This window comes from Acanthopagrus latus, chromosome 4 (genome assembly GCF_904848185.1).
Source record: "Acanthopagrus latus isolate v.2019 chromosome 4, fAcaLat1.1, whole genome shotgun sequence".
Classification (NCBI taxonomy): domain Eukaryota; kingdom Metazoa; phylum Chordata; class Actinopteri; order Spariformes; family Sparidae; genus Acanthopagrus; species Acanthopagrus latus.
The window spans coordinates 35,817,373-35,837,363 of record NC_051042.1 but is presented as its reverse complement, the minus strand read 5'-3'; the positions used below and the strand labels follow the sequence as shown (position 1 = coordinate 35,837,363).

General features: G+C 41.8%; 1 protein-coding gene across 10 annotated transcripts in view; it reads right to left on the bottom strand.

Moving 5' to 3' along the window:
* Positions 1–1,215: 1,215 nt before the first annotated feature.
* The window catches only part of vps13c (vacuolar protein sorting 13 homolog C), a 68,758-nt gene continuing 49,982 nt past the window's right edge, over positions 1,216–19,991 (bottom strand). For 8 of the 10 annotated variants that reach the window (XM_037094385.1, XM_037094389.1, XM_037094390.1 and 5 more), the window contains 14 exons: positions 18,079–18,190; positions 17,091–17,204; positions 16,815–16,945; positions 16,453–16,534; positions 16,138–16,251; positions 15,587–15,662; positions 14,966–15,129; positions 13,817–13,862; positions 11,101–11,224; positions 6,937–7,051; positions 4,055–4,146; positions 3,847–3,970; positions 2,402–2,482; positions 1,216–2,317 (listed from right to left, as the gene is read on the bottom strand). In XM_037094385.1, coding sequence (XP_036950280.1) covers positions 2,216–2,317; positions 2,402–2,482; positions 3,847–3,970; positions 4,055–4,146; positions 6,937–7,051; positions 11,101–11,224; positions 13,817–13,862; positions 14,966–15,129; positions 15,587–15,662; positions 16,138–16,251; positions 16,453–16,534; positions 16,815–16,945; positions 17,091–17,204; positions 18,079–18,190 — 1,477 coding nt within the window. In that variant the 3' untranslated portion in view covers positions 1,216–2,215. Of the gene's footprint in view, positions 2,318–2,401; positions 2,483–3,846; positions 3,971–4,054; positions 4,147–5,082; positions 6,053–6,936; positions 7,052–11,100; positions 11,225–13,816; positions 13,863–14,965; positions 15,130–15,586; positions 15,663–16,137; positions 16,252–16,452; positions 16,535–16,814; positions 16,946–17,014; positions 17,029–17,090; positions 17,205–18,078; positions 18,191–19,991 lie in introns of those variants that run through there. The other 2 variants (XM_037094386.1, XM_037094392.1) reach the window with 2 other exon arrangements.

Here is a 19,991-nt window from a genome sequence, read left to right as displayed (position 1 = left end):
AACGCCGCGTGAAGTCTGTCCCAATTTGAAGGCTCCTCTAGATGCTCCTTCTTTTCCTTGTTTCTGGAGGATGCACCCATACTATCCTTCGTATCCATTCTTTGCGCCCAAAAAATCAGAAAGAGAGAGAAAATGGCAATATCGCGTGGCTTGCATCACTTTCGTGGGCCTGGGCAGCAGAAATTGTGACATAAGGGTAAAACATCTGGTGATGCAACCAGGAAATGCTCCAAAGGCTAGACCGTCCCATTTAACAACGGCTGACAAGGTTAACAAGGTCTCTGAAGGACTTGCTTTCAAAGATTCACTAGATTTACACACATCTGATTGTGTGAAAGCAGACTCAGGATTGGTTTGTTTGTCTTTATTAACACCATGCTCTTATTCTGAAATCAGGGGGCAAAATGAGGAGAAATGAGAAACGACCTGCATGAATATGATTGGCTGAGTCTCAGAGTCACAGAAGAACCGGAATAGAGTCTCAGTTGAACCTGCTTCTCTCCCTCTATGCCTCTATCCTTGTGTGAGATGAGTCCAGCTGTTTCTGCCTCTGATGAATCCATTCCAGATGTTTCCACTGTCACCAGCTGATCTAAGGGTCAGATTACTGCAGCAGGATTACCCATGATGCACTGGGAGCTGACTGGGGGTCAGTTCACTCTGCAGAGACATCTGGAAATAATCAACATTTGGGGTATTTTTTTTTTATTATTATTGTCATGCCAACGACTGCTTTGTGTGTGTGCTGCAGACAGCTGTTACACACATTAGCCTCCATGATGATTCTCCTGTGTTTACCAGTGGAACCAGAGGAACGTGTGTGTCTGCTGCCTCCTGCTGGTTCCTCTCAGAATTGCGTGGTGGTTGATGGTGTACAAACAGGTGATTTGAACAAACAAACAAAGGGTTATTAAAGCTGACATCAGTCACTATTAACCTTCCCATGATTATGATTTACATTTTTTTAAGTTCTCCTCAAAGGGATGGGTCCCTCAGGGACTCATCGCTGCAGGTGAAGTTGCTTTAAATACACCTCAGAAAAATGTTTTAGATGAAACAGCTGAGAGCCAAAAACATTTTTTGGTACGGTTCTCTTTCATTTGCACGTTGTTTTTCCTTTTTCATTATGGTCCTTTTGTTATTTACACATTCTTGTGAAATCACTGAAGCGTACGCGCTAAAAACTTATTATAGACTACAACAATTTCTTCCAGGTAAGGTTGCCTCCTTTTATTATTCTATCTGAACAGTATTGTCACAGTTTAAACTTGTAATACTCTTCAAGTTTTACTTTAGTATTTATGAAGGATTTTCAGAGTAAAAGCAGCTCATTACAAACTCAACAAAACAAACACAAATTAATTCAGATCCATCAGCTCATCAATAAAACAAATCATTAACAGCAGAGGTGATGTCCAATTCTTGATAAAAAATTTACTCAGGTCATTTTTTCTGTCACAAACAGGTGCTTGGTTACAAAAAAAATATCAAAATAAAAGTCAAGCTGATTAAAGGTGACAACATTCATTCTTTCTTCAGTTTGTAAACAGAAGTTCAGTATTTTATTTTTTGTTGAATCAAATACAATATCAAACTTCTTTATGTTTATTTGTCATGTTTAACGACAGCAAACATTTTTCATCAACAACACATTGACATTGTAAATATTTCTTTAGTGCAAAATGATTTTATGGCTTTACACAATGCAGCCTGCAGGCAAAAGGAGAAGCGGCAAATGCGCAGTAAAAAATAAAATATAACAGAAAAAGAACATTTATAGATTTATAGAGTAAACAGTTTGATAAAATTATTATCAGCAGGATGGATTTTTGAATTTTAGTTCATTTAGTTTTCAGCTGCATGAACATCAACAATCACGTGACTCCAGGTTTTACCCAGAATGCCTCACAGTATCAGGACTGTGTCTTTATTGAGACCAACAAGTCTTCCGAGTCAGCAGGATCAGCTGAACAGGAAGTTAATTTAAATCTTTGATTAGAGAAACAGAATATTAACCTGTTTACAAAATAATATTATAAGACCAGGAACCTGATTTAATAAACAGCAACTTCAAAAAATAAAATGAAATAAAATAATAATGTGAGAATATAAAGTGAGTTTAACATTATAACATCATTTGATAAGATGTAATGTATTATGATGTAATGAGATAGAATTGGGGTGCTGATGCACAGGTTTGGGACAAGAAGTGACATCACTGGTTGTTGTTGAGTTTCAGGAAGCGCTGTGACTTCTGTCTCGCCATTCGCTGCTGCTGCTGCGACACCTGAGCATCTGATATGACCGCATGCAACTTCTGTTGGTAAACATGGTAACCAGGTGAGGGCGGCGCCACACACAGAAACATAAAGTAATAAAAGACGCACACACACACACACACCTGAGCAGTGCTTGGGTCTCTGAGCTGAATGTTTCTCACAGACTCCTGAACGTCTCGCTTCAACTTTAGCTTCTGCTGCTCCTGGCAGACAGACAGGTGAGAGACAGAGAACCAAACTAATAAATTCAAATTGAGCCAACCTAATGTATTTACTTTTAACCAAATTAATGTTTGCATTGAAACCAGTTAACTCATTTACATATAACCAAACTATATTTTTCACGTTATATTTGACACTACTTCAAAATAATCTGTATTTTCCATCCTATGAACTATATAAAAAACTACAACAGCTCAGTAGCAATGAGTATGCAGGGTATAGTTTTGCAAGTTACAGCCAGAGATCCACCATTTATTTAAACACACACCAATAACTTAACAGACGGGAAGTGTCTCCCGGCAAACACCCCTTCACTCATGGTACCAACATTTTATCATCTTTGTTAACTCAACACATTTAACCATAAAACAAGGATGTGAATTAACCCGCAACCATCTTACACGTCATCTTATTCACAGACACACACACACATTCATGAACCATGATTACACCAACAACAACAGAATAGCCAAGAGTCTTTGCGCCACAGTCCAGAAGGGGCGTTACAGGACACTTGGCCAACAGATTACTTTAAATGTATTTATTCATCTTTAACATATGAACCATACGCAACATATATTAAAACAAATGAAGGCCAATTGCCTCATCTAAAAGAGGGCAGATATTGTCTGGTCAATATGTGAGTAACCCTGGACTAGAACACTAAAACTTAAATTATCAGCAACTGCTTTACTACTTGCATAAACGATACCCGCAATGTCAAATGGTGCGTCTTGGCCAGCATGCCGAAAGAGAGCCACGGGACTTGACGTGCTCTGACTGTGCAGTCAAACAATCAAACTTGTTGTCTAGATGCAAAAATAGTCATAGTCAGAAATCTGCTTCTTCCAAACACAGAGAGTCAAATTGATACCAAAAGGCTTGATTTTGGTCTCATCGGACCACACCACCTTCTCCCAATCATTCTCTGAATCATGCAGGTGTTCACTGGCAAACCTCAGACCGTGCTGTACATGTGCCTTCTTGAGCAGGAGGACCTTGGGAGTACTTTCTTAAAGCGAGAGGACTAATCTGTGGGAGCCAGAATTCTTTATGGTTGGTAGGGGATCAAATACTTATTTCACTCAATGAAATGCAAATCAACTTTTATCTATTTGTTGATGTGATTTTCTGGATTTCTCTCGCTGTTAAAACACACCATCCATTAAAAGTATAGACTGTTCATTTCTTCTTTGTCAGTGGGCAAAATTTACAAAATCAGTGAGGGATCAAATAATTATTTCCTCCACTGTATATACATAATATGGGTCTATTGAACAGAGGTCAGCAGCAGTCACATGTTTAGTTAATGAAAGATGTGAATGGTGGTCTGATGTGTTCGTACCTTACTGAAGATCTTCAGCTCTGATCCCGACACAGCTGCAGGCCGAGAGAAGTTCTCAAACAAACAGTCCCACTCTTTGTTGAAATGACCGACGAAGTCGATCTCCTTCACACACAGAACCCTCCTACACACACACACACACACAGAGAGTAAATGCGAGTGTAAAACAACAGTCTGAAGAGCAGCAGGTGTTTCTGAGTGTTTGTACCTGTTGGTGACAATGATGTTGGTCTTTCTGTGTCCAGGATACTGAACATGATCTCTGAACACTTCACCGTCCAGCTGTTTGATCTCTGAACGCTGCACACACAAACACAAACACACATCTCACCTGATCATCACCTGTTCGCCTTATTCAAACATCGCACTGTGATCAACTCAGACAGGCTGTGTTGGAGTGGGTGTTAAACAGACTGAGAGGTGACGTCTACAAGTCAATACACAGGAAACACAAACATTTTACTGGACTTACTGGACTTTTACTTAATCAATATAACCATACCATCATGTCCATCTCTTCTTCGTATCTCACATTCACTTCTTCTTCTTCTGTCTCAAATCCCTGTCATGTCTCCCTCCTCACCACTCTGCTGCAGTTTTTACTAAAAACTTTAAAATAACCCACACTTCTCTTTCCTTTGCATTTCCTAAGTCAATCAAATCAATCTGGCTTCGTATCATCAGCTGTTGATCAGCTAAAATTTCACATACCCTGATAAAATATTCAACATCAGGACAATAACTGTTGATACCTGCCTACTTTTAATCAATTCATTTTCTTGTTTAATTAAACTAATTAATCATCTGACACACTGCAGTCGTATAGCTGTGGATCAGGAGGTTTTCTCCCATCCGTGTGTGTGTGTGTGTGTGTGTGTGCGTGTGCAGGTGTGTAAACTGTGAGACCTTCACAATACCCATGCTGAGTCTCAGTTCAGGTCTGCATCCTTCGGAGGAGCATCTGAAAGCCAATTATGTCACAACGCAGCGTGAAGTCTGTCCCAGTCTGAAGGCTCTTCCAGATGCTCCTTCTTTTCCCTGTTTTTGGAGGATGCACCGCTACGATCCTTAGTGGCCTCACATATCCCAAGATTCTTTGCGCACACGAAAAAGAAGAAAGGAAGAGAGAAAATGGCGACATCGCGTGGTGTAGATCGTCACTTTCGTGGGCCTGGGCAGCAGAAATCGTGACGTAAGGGTAAAATATCTGGTGACGCAACCAGGAAATTCTCCAAAGGCTAGACCGTCACATTTAACAATGGCTGACAAGGTTAACAAGGTCTCTGAAGGACTCGCCTTCAAAGACCACAAAGGCCGGGTCCTTCAGAGGACACAGACCCTGAACTGAGACACAGCAAGTGTGACATTAACTGGTCTTCATCAACACAAGCTACTGACCTCAACTTCCTTCCAGTCTGTCTGTCTGTCTGAATAAATATTATTTGCTGCCATCAATCATTACTGTCCCCCGTTTTTATATGTGAAAGTAAAAATTGTTTGCAGACCTGAGAAATGAAAGTGTGCGTTGAGTTTTTATTAAAGTTCTGACATCACACACACACTGCTCAGCTGACACACAGACACAAGCAGATGAGAGGTCAGAGGTCGTGTTGAGACACTGATGTACAATATTAGTTCAGACAGAATTATACAAAGAACATCACAAAGACAGAGACATTACATATCATATATTAATAAACAAGTTCAGAACGAATTGATGCTTAAACCTTTACAAAAATACTGCTACGATTGACGGGACATAGCACAGCTTTATAGCAAAATAATTTCCGCTGCCTGTTTTTGGATAATTAAATTATAAATGGTTGTAAAGCTAAAATATCATACAGACTATTATTTATAAATGGTTTTAAGATGAAAATAAAGAAACTACTTCAGTATTTTAGAAATAAATAGCAGGAATGTTGTCAAACTGTTGAGGTATGAGAGAGAGAGAGAGAGTTTCGGCATGCATCAAAACCTGAATTATCTCAGCACAATATAGATCAGGTTTAGGGTTATATAACAATATTTATAGATAAGAGTATGATTGAAAATTAGTACAGATCATGGTAGAAATGGAATTAATTACAGGAGGAGAGAATGAATCATTAAACATGTCTGAGACAGATTGAATATAGTTTATAGTCATTAAAAGCACTTGAAGGGTAAAGTTGATCCATCCAAACCCTTTTTATTCCTCATCAGGCTGCATGTGACACAAACACAAGAAGAAAAAGAAGAAGAAGAGGAAGCCAAACAGAAGTTGTTAGAAGCAGAAAAAAGAAGAATCCACAAAGATATTTACTCTGCTGTAAAAAGGAAACTCCACAGAGACAGGTCCACTTTCCTTTACTCCATGCTACCTCAGCATCTTATTTACCCCAGTATTTTATTTTATTTCATAACTGCTTATGCATTGTATTGAATATAGTACTTTATTGTTTCTTACTGTTTCTATATTTGCCCTTGTATTTTTATTGTATCTATCTACTGTATTCACACTGTTGCATCGTGGGTACTGTGCCCAGACTACATAATCCAGACTTCTGTGCTCTGAGTGCTTTACCCTGACTGCTGCTGCTGCTGATCAATAAATCAACAAAAAATAAAATGTTGCTGGCTCACCATGACATTATCAAAAAAAATAATATTTTGAACACTTGTATTTAGATGAGAGTCAAATCTGAACTTCTGCATGATTACGATTGTTTATATCCGTCTTTGAAATTATAGGACATCCAACATGGGAAAGCGTACCTCATGCCTGTTTTCCAACAAACAGCAGAACACTGATAATGTTAGAACCCTGAGTTGTATATTTGTATATTAAATAACAATTATCAATAACAGTTTTCTTGTGTGAGCAAGGCCCATAATTTTAGTTACTTATTATGGGAAGACTGGGGAGTGTTAGCAGGACGGTTAGACTTCTGATGTTTCCCTCCTCGAGCTGATGCTGTTTAAGTGAAACATGAACAATGCAATTTGTTTTTTGATCGGGCACCTGACTGAAGTTGAGTTTGAGAGATGTATCCTTTCAGGAAGTGATATTATGCTGATTAGAAACGGAGGAAAAGAAAGTGATCAAACCTGGAAAAGGTCGAAACCCTGCGACTCTGTCAGGTCATACGGGCGGATGATCCCGTCCTCCCTGATCAGACGCACCGGCCGCAGTTTGGTGACTTCCTCTGTTGACTCCGCGGCTCTGACATCACAGATAAACACACACGCGCCCACACACACACACACACACACACACACACACACACACACACACACACGACATACATTAAATATTAAAAGGCCAAATCAATTTTCATAAATCTAATTTTGGTGAGTTGTTATTCTTTTTCTCTACTGAAGGTCATTAACGTGACATGATGTGAATAAAGTTGAACGAGTATCAAAAAAAGTTTGTCTGAGTGAAAGAATTGAGTTTTAACGAATCTCTTCAGGTTTCAGCAGGTGACTTAATTTACTGCGTGTCATTAGATAAAAGCTGCAGCAGGTTTCTGTTGAGTGCACATGATGCTGTTGGATGCGTCTGTTAGGTGGTATATCTCACCTTTCATGACCTCTACAGTGACAGCATGAAACAGTAACATTTAAAAGGTTATCATGAACTGACTGATGTGTCACATGACAGAGGAGGAGGAGGATGAAAATCACTGAGGCAGCTGGGAAATGTTTCAGGATCAAAAGCAGGTTGTCAAGGCGACGACAGATTTACTAAAACATAGATGTTGGAAATGTGTTTTCTGTTTGATTCCGCAAAGAATTAATCCAGGAGATAAAATCTGAGTACTTATTAGTGTGTATACACAAATATGTTTACGTACTTAAATGAATTTACTTGAATTTACAAGTAATAGCAAATATCATATTTATAAGTATTTACTACTATTTACATATGCACACACTTTCTGATTCATGTATTTGTGAGTATCTATAAGTATGTGATAAATATAGATTGTGGTCCAAAAGTCTGAGACTACATTGAAAAACACCTAATATTGTCATGTAAACCTGACAGTAATCAGAAAGTTTGAGGAAGTAGAGGAAAGTGTCAGAAATCAAACTGCTATTCAACTGTAAGAGTCTTTCTCAGCATTAAATCATGTTTAGACTTAATGTCTCTAAGGGTGCAGAGCTGGAAATCTTAATGACTTGACAGAAACTGGATCATTGTATCCAAAGTGACCACACCCTCAGCAGATCAATACATCATGCTCAGTCAACTGAGAGGTACGTTGAAACGCTTGAGGTGGGCAAAGAAATACAAGAAATTCTAAGCGGATGATGAAAGAAGTCTATTTACTGATGAATCCCACCGATAGATCAGTGTCTTGGTAGGTCTTTGTAAGGAGCAGAATGATGCCACAGTGAAACATGGTGGAGGGAGCTATTTTCAGACTCCACCCTAACCGAGGAGAAGCACAACTCCATTCTTTGGAGACATGCTAAACCCTCTGGTTTGATCTTTGTGGAGAAGGATTCTTACTGCAGCAGGATAATGTGCCTAGACACGCCTCAAAGCTTTGACACAATTACTGTAGACAAGAGAAGACCAACGAGCCTGACTGTCCTCTACAGTCCCCTCACCTCGACACCATTCACCTGACCTCAACCAATAGGCAAGTTCATGATCACACAGCAGCACAGCACTGCCTAAATCATGATGCACACCGGTTAAAATGTGTCCATGATGACCTGGATGGGAGTGTTTTCTGCTCTGCATTCAGTGTCACATGACCTTAAGTTATTGTGGGAGCAAGGCGGCTGCAGAGCAGGTGAGCAGTTGCTCTCCAGGTGCTGCATGAGTCTAGACCCACCTTCATGACGTCAGGACTTTGCCCTAATTGGCTTTTATCTAGGCTGATGTATATGACATGTGTTTCGATGAATTTCCATATCCATTAGCGCCTCTTTGCTACTAAAATATCACATACTTTCAGACCTATGGGATAGCCAGCATGAAGAAACCTCTAAAATCCTTCATGTAACAACAACCCTGAACGATCAGAATCAGAATCCTTCTATTGTCATTGCACAGTGTACAATGACATTTTAGCAGCATCCAGTTATTCACACCACAAAAATAGAGTAAGAGGAACAAGTAAAAAGTACAAGGCATTAGTGCAATGTAAGTATATTTAAAAAAATAAAAATAAAGACATAATATGTCATGATGATGTCATCAATAAATTGCTCAGTTCTGTCACCCTACTTGTGATGCTGATAGAGAAGTGGCTAACTGTGTTTTGCATGCAGACAACAGGTTCAACTGAAGTGTTTCTGTACTATCCACTCTTATCAGCCCTTTCTGTTCCCGTCACGTAGAGAGTGTCCGACTTCATAGCAGCGTTTGTGTCCCCATCCTGCAGTCGCCAGCAGATCTCGCTGCTGCAGGCGGTCAGCAGGAGTTCAACTTGAATGCGCCTACAGTCATCTGACCTAAATCATAGCCACCTGACCTCAACTACAGTCATCTGACCTCAACCAGTCAACTTTTCACTCAAACTGTTAAACTGATTGTACCACTTGTAATAAAAATATATAAAATATACATACAAACAAATAAAGACAGAAGTATTATGACTGCTGGTCTCAGATTTTTTGACCCCACTGCACTTGTGTGTATTTTACAGCATTTAGCAGTTAATAGTATTTATACACAATTATACATGTTTACAGATATTTAAAATATATCAGAGGTTTTCTCTCTCATGTGTCTACAAGCGGATCTCTGTAGGTGTTCCACACAAACAAAGAAACAAAGAAACACTGCAGCTGTTAGTATTCCTTCGAATCATCACGCTTGCTAGAATCTAACTGAACTGGCAGAACGCTGTGATCATTCAGTCAGCCAGTCCCCGAGGAGAGCAGCAATTCTGCAGGGGGTTATGGGTAACACGTCTCTTAAATATCTACACCACATACTGTGAACAAGGGCGGTCCAGTCCCTGCAATCAGTGTACGAATGTATGTATGTATAAATTAATGTAAGTCGCTTTGGAAAAAAGCATCTGATAAATGTAATAAATGTAAAAATGTGAACCTGCCCTTAAAGTGAGCGGATTGACTGGCTTGACAAAAAAAGAGTAAATGTTGTACATCGAAGTCTAACTGAACACACAGATGGATGTGCAGCATAAGACAGCTCAGCAGGAACTAAGTAGGAGCTGATGGTTGTCTGTTATCTTTTCTGTCAGTCTAACCTAAATGAAACCAAACTCAGTGTGCGGTACAAAGGCCCACACCTGAACGATCTGACCCGACCACGCAGTTGAGGGGACGATGCTGTGGACAACAAGTTAAGTAGGTCAACTGCGGCAGGGCCCATATCCGTCCCTGGTTGACGTACAGCTGCAGCTGTTTCTGTATGTTCGGTCTGTTAGTATCAGGTGGCAAGGGAAAGAACATGCTTCCCAACTGAAATCTTCTCCGGTTTCAGAGCAGAAAAGGGTCTCACGGCAAGAATGAAATCACTATGAAGACATTTTTAAAAACTGAATTAGTACCTGATTGGTTGTGTGAATACGTCAATCAGGAAGTAAAGTACAGGTTTTGAGTGACAGTCAGGAAAGATCCTGATGGGACAGGTGACTCTCCTCAGGGGCGTGGCCTCTCGACTCACAATGCTGCAGCAAGCTGCGGGGGTGGGCTTACAGAGAGGCGGGGCTACTGGCAGTGTTAAACTGATGGATGATATGAGCATGAATCATCAGTCCAGAGGACGCTGGATGAAGTTATTTGTGACACGATGCAGCGACTTACCATACGTCGGCTGCAAGACGACAACAACATGCAAGAAACACAAGAGCTGCACACTGAAGCTCAGCTCCTTCATCTCACGCATCTTCATATTCTTAACATATTGATGTGATTGTGACAAATTTATCTTCGGTGAAAATGAAAGAGGAACTGACTGAACCTCTGCGCTACACTAAGAGATGGCTGATGATAGACTTTAGAGTAATGGGGGAGCTCAGCTTTAGTGTTGTTAATGTGAAATACTCACACATGAAAACAACAAGAAAAAGAAAGAACCACACTCCAGGAAACAACAACACGAGACAGAAAAAAAGCAGAAAATGTCAAAATTAGTGAGCAGACAAGAAGAACAGAGGAGAACACGTGAAGCACACAGACAACACAGGAAGTTCTTCACTAAGCAAAATACTATGAGTAAACAAACTCACTTAGAAACTACTCTGCAGCTTCAAGTGAGAGATAAGTGAAAAGGAAGGTTACCTCTGGATGCCCTGGAAGGTGCTGCTGGCCATGTCCACAATGCCGCCTGTCGGTCGAGCGACCACGCCCACCAAGCCTTTACCAATGCCCTTAAAGAAACCTGCTGCTCCTTCCTTCTTCGCCCCTGCAGAGACATCATTCAAACCACCATCAGATCTGTCCTGCCGTGGTTTAACAGTGGTTTTACTATGTTTCTACTGCACACCTGAGCCTCTAAAAACACAGGGCCCCCCATGGTGGGCCCGGCACATCATTGTGACTTTCTGACCAATGCAGTTGACATTTTCATGCCCAGCATTCACCATGTGCAAAAAGCAAATATACCTGTGCCAACGTGTCTCCCACGTTTGTTTATATTGTATATATTATAGTCACTGTTTGTTTATTGTTTATTGTCTTCATGTAGGCACCTTCTTCTCCAAGACAAATTCCTCACTGGTGTAAAATCCTTCTTGGTAATAAATCTGTATCTGTTTCTGATTCTGATTTCTGATGACCAGTGATGTTAACATCACCGGTCTGAAGTCAAAGCACCTTACTCTAGAATTCCACTAGATGCATGTCCGTTGCGGAAGAGCTTCCGTACGGTTTTGCTCCATCGCCTGCGGTCCAGCAACCCCCTATGGCTGCGTTTTGAGTCCGGGATGGCGCAGCATTGCCAAATAGCTGGAGCTGCGTGACCAAGGAGTTCCCGCGATATTTACATAAGCATGCACGACTGCAGTTATGTGTTATAAAGACAACAACACAAAGTGTTCTAACAGCAGGATTAGAAGACATGTTTGGATTTGTTTCTTTTGTTGTGCTGGTGTGTTTCATTATGAAAGTGAATTATTAAGTGGATGTTCTCACTGCATGAAAAGTGGGATTTTCGTACCCATAAACGCCCGGAAATCTCCCTAATTTTCGGCAGTTAACGACAATTTGCAGCCTGTGAATGTTGCGTTTGTTTGTGCCATATATTGACGGAAACGAACCATGACGTATGTGGAGCTCACGGAGGCGTGAAAGGTTCTAAGAGGGTCACAGCCTCGCTATGAGGTGAGATTAGTCTGTGAAAACAAAACACTCGCAGCCATAAACCTTTGTGTCCCTCTGCGGCAGCGAAGCACCCTCCGTCAGCGACACTCTCCTTGGCGACCCGGCAAAGCTCCTCCCATCAGCGCAGGCCTCCTCTCGATAATGGCCGTGCCGCTAGCCTAGCTCCTGCTAGCTAGCTTAGCCGAACTTGCTTAGTGTCCAATAAAACACAAACACTTCGCCTGCGATGGATAGTCCAACTCACACACTCACAGCATGTCCTCCGACAACAGTTCGCAATCTGTCAGTGATAAAACACGACACTGACTACACACACAGTCCTCTTGGCTGCTCAACGCCATTAACTCTCTTCTTCTTCTTCTTCTTCTTCTTCTTCTTCTTCTTCTTCTTCTTCTTCAGGGGGTGCTGTTGAAGTATCTATGTATGGTCACATTATGCCATATAAGAAATGAGACTGACAAGAAGGAAGAAAGGTGCTGGCTACACTATGTTGATGCTATGACCTGCACCACCTTCTTCCTGTGCACTTCTGTATGACAGTGTGCCTCCAATGCATGGCTGCCCTTGCTTGCGTAGTTAATAGCCGTTTTTCCACTGGGCAGCAAGCCGCCAAATTTGGCCGTCCATTTTAGAGGCCAGGTCCGCGGATTTAGGCAGAGGGCAGTAAATTGGTGGTCTGTTTTGGTCCGCCAATTCGCCACCTCGGAGGGTACACTTTTTTCCAACTCCACTGCGATCTAAATCTGAGATGTCGATATGCCAGAAATTGCGTGAGATGGGCGAAGGTGTCAATGACCTGCACTGTTGTGCGACCCACAGCCAGGGAGATTTAAAACCAGGAAACAGTTGATCACAGCAGTCAGTCCATCACTTCATCCACAGATGTCAAGATGAGCAACTAGACAGCCACTGAGATCCGGGAGATGCAGCGTCTCCTCGGTCTCTGGAGCTGTCTTTGTTGTCCGCTTGTTGTTGCAACGACATGCTACTAACGGTTGCTGCTTTCAAATTAAAAACCTTCCGCTAAGAACGCAGTTCTAAACTCCAATGGGCTGCAATGCAAAGCTCTTATTTTGAAGACACATTTGTTGTCTTTCTGACAGAGAACACACTTACTTTACCTTCAGCCTGTAGTCAGCCCCCTCATCTCAGCATCATCCACACGTCTTGAAAATGAGTTGTAAAGATTTTAGAAAAGTTGTTATTATCGAATTCAAGGCTCCCTTCAGGTGCTCACATGTTCGCAGTTCACTGATAATCTCTGGTACACGCCCATGTCCCGTCCATAATAGCCCCCCCCCCCACACACACACAAAAAAAACACTCTCCGGTTCTACGCGATTCATGTTAATGACCCAATTGACCAAGAAAACGTTGTTTGTCACAGAAAAGTGACAAGTTTGCTGGTCTGAGATCCAGGTCAACATCCAAAGAGATGACTGGAAATCAAAGGACCAAGGCTGGATTCAAACCAGCAACATTTCAGTCCACGGCCCAGTCTTTGTCCCTCAATCTTCATTACGACCATTACATTGAAATCTCAACTTACAGCCTGTCTCTTTACAACTGCATTAAATTAATAATCAACTTTCATTGTAACAGTTTTGTACAGATGCTTCTGGTTCTGTTGATTCTTAAAAAAACAAGTAAGACAGACACACTGAAGGTCACTTACCCTCCACAGGTTTGGTGACGATGCCTGTGACTCCACCCACAACTCCCTGTAAAGACACTTTCTGTTATTGATCCTCATCACCTTCATCACTGATCTTCATCACTTACCTTCATCACTGACCTCACTGACCCTCATCACTGACCTCACTGACCCTCATCACTGACATCACTGACCGTCATCACTGACCTCACTGACCCTCATCACTGACCTTCATCACTGACCGTCATCACTGACCTTCATCACTGACCTCACTGACCCTCATCACTGACCTTCATCACTGACCGTCATCACTGACCGTCATCACTGACCTTCATCACTGACCTCATTGACCCTCATCACTGACCTTCATCACTGACCGTCATCACTGACCCTCATCACTGACCGTCATCACTGACCGTCATCACTGACCTCACTGACCCTCATCACTGACCGTCATCACTGACTGTCATCACTGACCTTCATCACTGACCTCACTGACCCTCATCACTGACCGTCATCACTGACCTTCATCACTGACCTCATTGACCCTCATCACTGACCTTCATCACTGACCGTCATCACTGACTGTCATCACTGACCTCACTGACCCTCATCACTGACCTTCATCACTGACCTCACTGACCCTCATCACTGACCCTCATCACTGACCTCACTGACCCTCATCACTGACCTCACTGACCCTCATCACTGATCTTCATCACTGACCTCACTGACCCTCACTACTGACCTCACTGACCCTCATCACTGACCTCACTGACCCTCATCACTGACCCTCATCACTGACCTCACTGACCCTCATCACTGACCGTCATCACTGACCCTCATCACTGACCTCACTGACCGTCATCACTGACCGTCATCACTGACCTTCATCACTGACAGTCATCACTGACAGTCATCACTGACAGTCATCACTGACCTTCATCACTGACCTCACTGACCCTCATCACTGACCTTCATCACTGACCTCACTGACCCTCATCACTGACCTCACTGACCCTCATCACTGACCTTCATCACTGACCTCACTGAGCCTCATCACTGACCTCACTGACCCTCATCACTGACCTCACTGACCCTCATCACTGACTGTCATCACTGACCTTCATCACTGACCTCAGATCAGCTGATTGCTGAGTGACTTCGTACCTTCAGCAGTCCTTTTCCTCCTTTAGCCAGACTTTCTCCGAAGTCTTTGGGTGGTCGGTTCATCTCCTCTCGTCGTTTCTGTTGGTACTCTTTATCCATCGTGATGGCTGCCAGACCTTTACCAACAGAGCCTGTGATCCTGGAGACCATTCCTGCGGCGCCACCTGCAGGACAACAGCACATTAGTTTGACTCAAGTGACATCACTCAAGGATATTTATTATACTTCATACAGCTCCTCTGGACTTACTGAAAGAAAAAGCTGGAAAAACCTGAGTTGGAGAATCAGTTCAACAGTAAAGTTCCTTTAACTCAGGCATGTCCAAACTATTCCACAACGGGCTGTGTGGCTGCAGGTTTTCTTTTCGACCAAGCAGCAGCACATCAGACCTGACTCATTTAATGAACTGATCTCAGTCTTCAGAAAGTTGATTGGTCAAACTGTGGGCTCCTGACTGGTTGAAACAAAAACCTGCAGCCACATGGCCCTTTGTGGAATAGTTTGGACATGCCTGCTTTAACTGTAAGAATTGTTTTAAAATCCCTACTTCTTAAAAATATTTAATTAAATACTAATAGAAGAGAATAAAGTAACTCTTTAGGTTATTTGTTTATTCCTTACCAACGGTGTGACCCAGCAGGCTACGGACTCCAATCACAAAACCTTCAGCAAACTCCTCTGGACCCTGAACAGCCCCCTGATGAACCAACAGCAGTGTCACATGACTACAGGTACACAAACCAGTACTTGACCTGAACCAGGTCAATCCAGTCAGTCCAAGTCAACATATGTCATGGATCAGATTTAGATGTTTTGTTATTTAATCTATGTAGTTGTATATTTTGTATACATGTTGTGCGCATGATGAATGTAGATGCCTCTTTGTAGAACCAACTGTTAGCTCAGTCACATTAACTCCAGGACCAATAATGAGTTAAAAAAGAAGGACACAAGTTGTTAGAGCTTGTTAACAGATCGTAAGCTGTTAACAGCTAACAAGATTTTAAACCATAGTTTACAAGTTATGTAATTGGTCAAAGCCACAATTTGTGGCTCAAAGTTTGTATTTCCACAGAATGAACTGATCTTTCTAAATGCTTTGAAATGCTGCTGATTTGTGCGTCTGTGGTTGATGTTATGTCATGAACACATGAACCAACGTGTTTTCTTACCTGGAAGGGTTCATAGAAGAAGGCCTCCACTCCCTCAGACAGACCTCGGATCAGTCCAAATGGGTTTCCCAAGACATCAAGACCCAGAACCAGAACATACATCTGCTTCAGGAACTGTAGCCAGAAACAAACATTGTGTTCTTACATTAGACGTTTTGTTTTTTCACACCAAAAGTGACATTATATAATTCCAAATGGCATCATCAGAACCAAGCACCACTGAACAAGAACGTGATCTAACCAAGGAGAGATAAGAAGGGAAGTGAAGAAGATTTATGGATGAAGAGTTCAGGGTGTTGATGGTTACAGTGTTACCTGTTCAGTGTAGTGTCGGACTACTGCCCACATCAGCTTTTCTCTGCGGTAAAACTGGTACTTCACCTCGAAGAAGGCCAGCCTGACAGAGGAAGACAGAAAACACCCAACCTTTACTTTGGACTAAACAAAATACAGTCTGGTTCCAACTGTAAATGTGTTTTCTTCTATAGAGTGGTAAGAGGAAATAAACATATCTTTCGTTTTGAGTTAATTTTACCCCTGGAGGTTAGCTACAATCACCAACACACTGCTCCACAGATACAGTATGGGAGCGCAGTAAATGTAGGGGGGGAATCAAACCTTAAAAATCTAAAAACACACCGTTTTTCTTTTATTTCAAACTTTTACAAATAACTCACTTGAAGATAAGGTCATCAACGTCAGTCAGTGTTGCTCCGATACTTTTTAGAAGCAGGTTGAGAGACTGAATGGCTGCCACCTCCTGAGCCGAGTCGTCACCGCTGGAGCCGAGAGACAGACTGAGATGGAGCTGAAACATAAAATAAAAAACAGAGACAGTCTGAGATGGAGCTGAAACATGAAATATAAAAACATAGACAGACTGAGATGGAGCTGAAAAAGGCAGCAGAGTGAACATTCTTTAGGTTAACAGAAGAAGCTCTACGTCTCCTCACCTTGATGGGTGAGATGTGGAAATGTTCGAAGAAACTGAGTCCTGACGTGTCTGTGAGTGACGCCTCCATCAGCTCCACCTGCAGCAGCTGCAGATCGCTGTCTAGCAGCCGTGACTGAAACACAAACAGCAGCTCCGTAACATGGCTGACCAAGGAGCAAAGCATTTGAGGAGGCAATGAGGTTGATACAATCTGATCAATAATAGAGAAATACAGTGGAAGAAAGTACCCAAAATAATAAGACAATAAGAAAAAACACATCAGACATGATGGAAATAAAATGATGTATGAAAATAATTGAGTTTAGAAATTAAATTTAAAGCTGTCTCTGATTCTGCAGCTTCAAGTCTTCAGGCAGAGTGAAGACCTGTTGAACCAGGTCTCTTTTAGCCCTAAGCCAGGACCAGCAGGGTCCTACCTGAGACTCTGACTTAAAGGAAAGCAATAATTCAGACACTGGATGGAAAGGTAGCCATCCAAAATTTCCAAGCAGAATAGCAGACCAAACCCCAAAACCACACTAAAAAGTTTAAGGTTTTTAATAGTTGTGTTTTAGGTTTATGCATTAAGGAGAGGTATGGTTAGGGTTAGGGGAAGAGTGAGGGTTGGGCTTAGAATTAGGAATACGTCCTAAGAGTTTAGGTTTAGGCAATAAGGGGGAGAGGTTGGGTTTAGAATAAATAAACTGGTGTGGGCATATTAAGAAAATAAAGAAAGGAAATGTCATGGAAAAGAGACCCGAGTAAGGGTGAGTTTAAATGAAGTGATCAAAATATTTAGTGTAAAATATTGTTGAAATATTAAATACTAATGTTTTAAAATTCTTTGTATTTTTTTGTATGACATGTAAAACATGAAGTCAATATGTTTCTGTAAGGTGAGAGATACTTCAGAGGAACAGAAACTCATGTCAGATTGGTTTTCAGTTCATCAAAAGAACCCCGTGTGTGTTTGGGAGTTGAGACATCAACCTGCTGCCTTGCTCTACCTTCTGTCTGTCGGCCTGCGGGTCAGCAGCAGGTGTGAAGAGAGCCAAGATGGCTCCCAGGAAACCCTGATCAATTTTCACTGCCATCTCCTGAACCAGAGCCATGAAGTACCTGAAGTACACAAACAGAGTACTTATTAATGCTCACAGAGGTTATGAAGGACACTGCTCCACATCAGAATGGTCAGCTGCTGAACGTCTGTTACCACATTTAAACTGGGTCATTTCACCTGAGTCGTTTCTCTACTACAGGGAAAACATGTTCAACCCATGATGCAGGATGGTGCTCCAACAGAACAGTGTTCGGGAACACTAACAGCTGTTAGATTGTATAGGTTGGTGCCGCTTGTGACCAGGTCAGTGGTAAGTTGCTATGTTCAGTGTGAAGTTGGGAGCTTGCAGGTTGCTCTTGTTTCCGAGTAACAGGGTTTTTACAAAGATAGTAACACAGATAGTGGGAAGAAGAAATAAGCAGCCAACAGCTTTAAACCAATAGTCTACATCCAGTCACACTAGGACTGAGGAACCCAATTGACTCGTCCTCCATTGACAAGACTCAGCTGAAGGACTTGAGAGAACGTCCATTTCTGAGGTCACTGCAGGGTCTCCAGGTGTGGACCTGACTCAGTCTGCACTCTGTGGAGTCGTATTATTAACTGAGGCCGACAGCATGTGGCCAGCAGGTCCAAGAACAGGTGACATACTGTTCTTTAAACCAGACATGTTCTGATGCAAGTTTTTCCTTCCTGATACCAATTCCCATACCTGGGCTTTGGGTACCAGCCGATACCGAGTAGGCATACGATAAAAAACGTTTTTTTCTTCTAGCAGGTGTATATACCACTTACCCTGTAAAGATGTGATATGATTGTCATCATTGTTGTAAGGCCTGACTCACAGAATTAAGCCATACAACATTATTTTATTAACTATGTTGACAGTCGGTCATAACCAGAAAAGAACAAATAAGGAAATCCAGGAATGTTCCTCTAGAAACAGTGAAAGTGCAGACACTTTTTAAATAGAACATTTCAAAACAGTAATGAGACTGCACTTTAAATAAATAGGAATAAATATTTCCCTTACAAGTTTACTCACAGAACAAGTTTACTTGCAGCACTTTGAAATGTTGACGGTGATATTGTGTTGACTCAGTGTGCTGACTCAGCAAAGACATGTCGGAGGTCCAAATATCAGCAGTAAAGCTGATTGCCTTCTTGCCTTTAGAGCAGTGAAGAAGAACTGATTTCGACTGTGTAACGTGAGAAATTAAATAGTGTTGAATTCAGAATTCAGATTTAAGTTTGAAACATTTGGAAGACTGCAGAAAACACTCCGAGTCTACTCTCCATGCTGCTTGTATGACAGAGATCTGATTCATTTCAATTTTTGGGCATTTAGAAGATGCCACTTGCAGTAATTCATACATACACTCATATACTGATGGTGGTGGCTGCCATGCAGGGTGCCAACCAGGGGAATCGAACAAGCAACCTTCCAACAACAAGATGCTGGCTCTACCCATGAGCCACAGCCGCCCACATCACACTGGGTCTAAGATTCTTCAGAGAATTAGCAACTGTCGACCTCAACAAGGAGAATCTCCCTTACGACTGTAAGCAGAGCTGGAAAGTAGCAGGGTCTGTTTCTAGATTACATGGTATCATATCGCGTATAGACTCGCCCTACCGATACCGAAACTGGTTAACACTCACTTTAAACTGGTTAACACTCACTTTAAACCGGTGATCACTTTAAACTGGTTATCTCTCACTTTAAACTGGTTATCTCTCACTTTAAACTGGTTATCTCTCACTTTAAACTGGTTATCTCTCACTTTAAACTGGTTATCTCTCACTTTAAACTGGTTATCTCTCACTTTAAACTGGTTATCTCTCACATTAAAGTGGTTA